A 6,549-nucleotide genomic window follows, 5' to 3' on the forward strand; every position below is an offset into this window, starting at 1 on the left:
TAGTCAACAAGGTTGAGCATTACTCCTCTAGCATTCTGAGTCGGTGGGCATCGAAATCCAGGAGGCCCTTTAACTCTTCACTTTCCACTAAAGCAAATCCTGTGACTCCGAAAGCTTGCTTAGTGACTCTTGTGCTGTCACGACCCACTTCCTAGTCATGGCCAGCTCTGCCTCAAAGCACCTCCTCTCCTTCCTCTCCCACTTCACTAGAGACCAGACACCCAAGTTCTCTCTCTCTATAGACCTCCTAACTTCCTGCAGATACTGAAGTTAGAAAGCAGACTAGAGCCGAGAGAAAGAACACACAGAATAGAATGTGAAGTAAAAGGAATGACCTCAGTGAGGAATCTCAGCAACTGATCGGCCTGCCGCTCCAGAGCCTACTCCCACCAAACCTCATCCTCTGGCCTAGGGGAAACTAGAGTGGCTTCATCCACCGCCTCTGGAGGGTGCAATTCGCCTCTTATGGGATCATCCCAAACTTCCTCACAGGGCCCCTAGCTAGAAGAAGCAAGAGCGCTCTCACCTATCGGCAAGGTCGAACGCATGACAAAGGGTACCCCGTCCTCGCCCCCAAGGTTACTCTAGTCTCCCTCCTTGGGACTCCTCGTTGTCGTCACAGCCATCTCGAGCCAGGGTCGAAGTGGAAGGTTTGCTAGCCATGGCCCCTCTAGGACTCAGCGGGGTAGGAACGCCATGCTCAGCCACCGATTGACCACTCCCGCCTACATTAACATATGCACCTGACACCAGCCCAACAACAGTGGCAATGGATGAGACACCACCCACAACAATGTCAGGACTGGGAGACCTGCAAAGAAGACTTGCACTCATCGACAGGTCCCAGGTCCACCCTAAGATGGCCCGAGGCATCCTCAGACATAAAGGCCTTGACCAACGATTGAACTATGGATGCCAAGGAAGGAGACATATCCATATTCAGTTCTAGGGGTTACACCACCACTCGAGTTTGACGAGGCGCCCTATCTAGAAGAGCACCCCAAAAGTGCATGCTGACCATGCTCGCCCTCCAAGAGACATCCCACACCCCCGCAGCTATTCTGGGACCCCTTGGGGTAGGCTCAAAGACTTGGGCCGTGGAAGGAAAGGGTGTAGTAGATGCACCCAGATTCGAGGACTCACCGTCCACAAGGCGCCAGGCTGACATTGGAGAAGAAGAAAAAGGGATAAAGGGTAGCTTGGACCCAAGGTGTCCAATGCTAACGACCCTTGGATCCAAGGCCTTGGGGTACGATGGATCATCCCCATTGGGCTCCGAACAAACTCTCTTGCCCTTATCCTCAGGAGGAAACTTTGTGGTTCTTCCTTGAAGATTCCAATGGTGGACGAATGACAATACCCTGTGCTAAAGGAGCAACATGAGCTATTGTAGGAATAAAAGTGTCGAGGCTATCCTCCCCAAGGGAAACCTTTGAGTGTAAAAGGAGGGAGTTTTGGTTACCCAGTCCCTAATGATTACGATACGGTGCAGCTCATTAGTGGTGGCGATCGGACACGCAGCCCTGTCACTCTGCACGACCTCCCAAGAGGCCTTGATTGGAAACTCAGCCCAGCCAACCTGGTCCATAGGAAACTCTCACCCCTGGCCAGTCAGGAAGAAGAATTTTTCTATCTTGTCTAATACCTTGCGATACCTCAACTCTAGTACAACTAGGGCAGGCATTCCCCTGAAACTATAAATTTTCCCTGTGCCTCTCTTCACATTGTGGGTCAGGAGAAATTCATATTAAGTAAGGTCAGCATGCTCCAAGTTAGACATTAACAACACTTGTCGCCACAAAATACAGCAATAGATCAGAATCCGTTGAGCATTCGGATGAAGTTGAGCGGGAGCCAGGCCCAGGAAGTACAAGATTTATCTAGCCGAGTGAGGGAAATGCAGTCTCAATCCACAGGAAAACATGTTGGGGAAGAGAGCAACCTACGTCACCGAGCTGTAAGCATTCACAACCCCTTTGCACGAACCTGAAACCTCAAGAATCACCGAATCCGAGATATGGTAAGTTAGTGCCAGTGATAGGAGAAATTTGAAAGTGGCCTCAGAACACCAAGAGCGGCTTGCGTAGCCCGGGTCTAATGAACCAACCTCAGGCTGGCCACTGGAACTCACGGGATTGGCAAATTTCTGGGAGGCCATTTAGACGACAAGAGTCAAACTGTAGTGGGAGAATCGTGATGGGTGGAAGGCAAAGAGAAGTAAGGAGAAAAGAGGCAACAAGAGTGTTGAAGAAGCTACCGATTCTTGACATACCATGAGGGTGAAGGAGGAAGGATTTATAAGCCCCATACAACTGTACAATCGCAAAAAGTGGGAATGTCTAATAGTCATCATTGGGAAGAAGGTAGAACATGGAATCAGAGTTGAGCACGTGGAATCATCAGACCCCTAGCCTCAAAGCCCATGGAGGTTAGCCCAAGTCCTACATCTAGCATGCCTCCCATACCTCAGGAAGCGTAAGGCAGCCTGGACCAAACCTAAGAGAATCTTCCAATGGTTCAAAATTGACCCATAACCCATGTAGGTCAGATATAACCGGCCCGCATTGAGATGGGGCATTGCAGAAGATGTGCAGGAAACCAAGTCATAGGAAAGAAGAAGAAACACACCAAAGGAAGAGACAGGACGACCCAACAACACCATGAGGCCACACCGCATTAAATGGGTTCACTAGATAATCACGCCTCATTAAATGACTAATCCCAAAGGGTCATGCCGCATTAAAGACAACATGGTGGAAGGAGTTTTAAAAGCATTTTCCCTTTTCCTAGGTCATAGGGCATGGCCATCTAAATTTCCAAGCCGAGTATAAAAGGCCCCTTCGACCACCAAGTAAAGGGATTGAATCCTCTGGCTAAAGATAGATTAATGTTCATTCTCATTGTTTCATAAATTTCCTGCTGCTTAGGAAATCCAAGCCAACTTAGGCATCGGAAGTTTCCAGGCCACCCCAAGGCCATCTTTCCGATCCTCCCTTCGTTGCTGCAAGTTCCTGAGACAGAAGACCCAGATCGCTGAGGACCCGGCCCAAATGTATACGAAATATGTCGTTAACAAGAAGATTGGAGAAGCCACCAAATCAAAAAGTCTAAAATTATTTATTAAAAGAGTGGTTTATTTGTCTTTTGAAGACTATTTAAGGAAACCCAATAACAATGGTAGCAGAAGATAAAAATCATGAATTTTCATAAGGGTGGCTCTACAGCCACCGCTAGGGGATCTCGCTAGTACGTCATCTATATTTATTTTTTGATTTTTTTTCACATGCATTTTTAACACTTTTAAATATATATGTTTTTTAATTCACTATATCATTAAAAAATACTTTCTTAATCATTATGTAAAAAAAAATTAAAAAAAAATCCCAACGGAAAGAATAACATTTTCCTTTCCAAATTATAAGTTAAAGAAATCTTGATTGCACACAACATTAAAATAAAGAGAATATCGTCCTACCGGTCATGCCGTTCAAGGGCTGAATACAGATTTCAATATTTTCCTGCCACGTAGCCCAACTATGAGGTTAGCAATGCGTCTGCAGCACACAGTAAAAACTAAATCGTGTTTGCTTGCAGTGGCTGAGATGTCATGTTTGCAGTGGCTGCTGTTAAATGGCTTAGAACAGCCTTGCCGCTCCAAAGAGGAGCTGTACAATAAAACTAAATCGTGTGGTATCTATTCTGAAACTATATTGGAATCAGAAACAGGTTATTCTACAATGCATTGCACATCAATTATTTGTGGCTTTGATTCCTCCAATATCGAAGTCCACCCGGCCCCGTTATTCATAATTATACACAAACTATTGACTCCATTCGTATACGAGTTCGTCGAATCTTTTGAGTTCTTTTCATGTAGTTGGATGCAGTCCTCCCGGTAGGCATGCATGCATACAACCAAAATAGGGAAAAGTGTCTCAAAAAAGGATTTTTGTTTCTTATGCTTAATTTTTTGTTTTGATTAAAAAGGTTTTACATGAGTACTTCACAATATTTCTGATGCGATAAGATTTAACTCATAAGAAAAATTCATGAGTTTAAATATTGCCAACCAAGTCATACTACATCAATAATTGGAATGATGTTACACTCTTTTGAAAAATTAAAAACACATACAATATTCATATGAAGAGCAAAAGCCAGAATCCCAAGGAAAGATCAGTTATAAGGACGATTATTTGTAACTTCACTCCTTATATTATTCATACTCATGATCTCTGATCACTAACCCAAAGTACAACATTAACTGGCCTATTATTTATATTGCAACATGACCAAGAACACTTCTGCTGATCACAAAGCATACAATACAATACTATATATAATACCATACCATACAAATACCCTACTAACTAGAGAGAAACTTATAATAATCAATTACATAGTAACTCGTACAATGATCAAACTTATATCTAATAAAACATCTAAATATTATTAAAATTGAAATAGCTTTCTAATTAATTTAACTGAACGTCTGAGTCATAAGCATCCCCAGCATTCCACAAAGCAGGCAGATCATTTTTGGATTCAACCCATGTGCTGCCACTAACTTGAAACCTTAATTTTATTGAACCACTTGGTACTTGATTAGACATGTCCCACACTGCGCCGAAGGACTTACGCATGCCCAGCCATTGTTTGCAATTCTCCTACATGCACCATCAAATGAACAAAGAGGCCAACCCATTCATCAGTTTTATAACATTAATGATCATCATATGATTTGTTCAATACATATATTTTAATAAAAAATTATTTGTGCAAATTTAGAACGTGCAAGTTGCGATATAAACTCTTTAATAAACAAGTAAAAGTCATTAAAAAATTTACTTTTTTTAGGCTTGCTCCAAACACTCAAAGGCTTAGAGTTTCATAAATTCATATAGTATTACTCAAATAATTATATGAATGTACCTGATACAATTCGACGGCTGTGATGTCATTCATCCCCTCTGCATATAGAACCACTAAAGCTAGATAATTAGGATATCTACTTTGCTCATGCACCTTGAACATAACGTTGTAACCAGGGTAGTGGCATGAGACCCTTCGGTATTCGACGTCAATCACGCCACGAGCAAGCAACTCCTTGGCCCCTTTGCGACCAGGGCGTGCCAATCTTGTGTAGGCTCGAGTGCTAAGTATGAAGTCAGTTTTGTCACCTTCACCGTAGTCTGTCACCACCACGGTCACTGAATCCTCATTGCAATATTGTGATGAGAGGCACCTAACCTGAACAGTCATCATCAAAAAAACCACTAATCATACATGCTATTATATTATTATTTTGGAGACCAAGTAAAGCAAATTATTTAGGTTACTTTTTTTATTAGTAATCTAACACAATCATTATCATTGAGCTTGATATGATAGGAAGAGTGTTTCAAGTTAAAGAAAGCTCAAATAAGTTGGGGTAGACCATGCTAGCTAGCTAGTGTGCTATATTGCTTTATTCATAACACTTACCACTTAATTATTCATGCAATACCATGCATTATATTATTGCTAATTTTAGTGAATACATAAAATATTACTTATTATGGGACCAATTATATTTATTAAAAAGTCAAAATATTAATATTTTCTTCAATGAGTTGATGTGGCAAGCTTCTACATCAGCAATGGATGTGATGTGTCAAAAAAAAGAGGCTTGTAATTTTACTCGATAGCATGCACCACAACCAGTTCCATTCCTATACAGCTTCGAGACTCCAGTCACGCTGCCATCATTGACAGTCCTTCCGAATTCTCCATACCCACAAGCTCCACCTATATGATCACCATTTCATGAGCTCAACTAAACAAAGATGACATATAAACTAAATAATTTTTGCACATTGCTCATTATTGGTATTAATTAGTATTTGGTAGAGAATGAAAGTTGAGCAAATAATTCTTTCAGCATGCTTGCACATAATAAGTACTTGTAATGCATAGTTATGAATAAATCCAAATTGCTAGCCAAATAACATCTAAAAGTGTATATGCAGACGTACTTGGAGTCCCAAAGCTGTCATGACTGCCGTAGTAGGTTGCTCTTGATGTGTAAGTAAAAATGTCTTGAAAGGCATATAGAGTAGGCAAGAGCAGTACCATGCAGATCACACAAAGAATACCAGTTTGGTTTTCATGAAGTACTGCAAGCCCCATATCTTCTTAATGGCAAGGTTTCTTGATAAAAAAGATCAAAACTCTAGTTAAGAAGCTTGCAGACAGAGTTGTAGAAGAAAATGGACGAGGAGGCTAATTAGAACTGGGAAGTAATGAAATCGTAGTCCAGCATTTATAGATGAGGATCGGGATGGCTGCCTTTAAGGAAAGGTCTTGTGTTGAGGTGAGAGATAGGCACATTTTTGTCCCACTTAGGGAGAAGGGAATTATATTTAGGCTTACTACACCCAGCAAAAAGGCACTATCGAGCTAGCGATTGGTTTATTATTATATTTGTATTATTAATACCAAATGTAAGTGGTTGGTGCTAATTAAAAAATATATCTATAATTAATTTTAAGAAAAAATTTAATAATAAGA

The 6,549-nt window shown here is 41.4% G+C and overlaps 1 protein-coding gene across 1 annotated transcript; it reads right to left on the reverse strand.

Annotated features, from left to right (window-relative positions):
* Positions 1-4,192: 4,192 nt before the first annotated feature.
* LOC122280781 (expansin-like B1) lies at positions 4,193-6,324 on the reverse strand. The gene is made up of 4 exons (XM_043091802.1): positions 6,015-6,324; positions 5,681-5,787; positions 4,933-5,250; positions 4,193-4,667 (listed from the first exon to the last, which is right to left on the reverse strand). Exons 1-4 carry the CDS (start codon positions 6,166-6,168, stop codon positions 4,476-4,478), a joined length of 771 nt encoding a protein of 256 aa, XP_042947736.1. The 5' UTR covers positions 6,169-6,324; the 3' UTR covers positions 4,193-4,475.
* Between the last annotated feature and the right edge of the window lie 225 nt (positions 6,325-6,549).

The sequence above is a fragment of the Carya illinoinensis genome, chromosome 11, assembly GCF_018687715.1.
Source record: "Carya illinoinensis cultivar Pawnee chromosome 11, C.illinoinensisPawnee_v1, whole genome shotgun sequence".
NCBI classification, from domain to species: domain Eukaryota; kingdom Viridiplantae; phylum Streptophyta; class Magnoliopsida; order Fagales; family Juglandaceae; genus Carya; species Carya illinoinensis.

What these genes read in the sequence shown, in the direction of transcription:
- LOC122280781 (XM_043091802.1), bottom strand. Translation starts at nt 6,168, where the DNA reads ATGGGGCTTGCAGTACTTCATGAAAACCAAACTGGTATTCTTTGTGTG. An exon ending in TGACAGCTTTGGGACTCCAA is followed by an intron (nt 5,788 to 6,014) that starts GTACGTCTGCAT and finishes GTGATCATATAG; the next exon opens with GTGGAGCTTGTGGGTATGGA. An exon ending in GTTGTGGTGCATGCTATCGA is followed by an intron (nt 5,251 to 5,680) that starts GTAAAATTACAA and finishes ATGACTGTTCAG; the next exon opens with GTTAGGTGCCTCTCATCACA.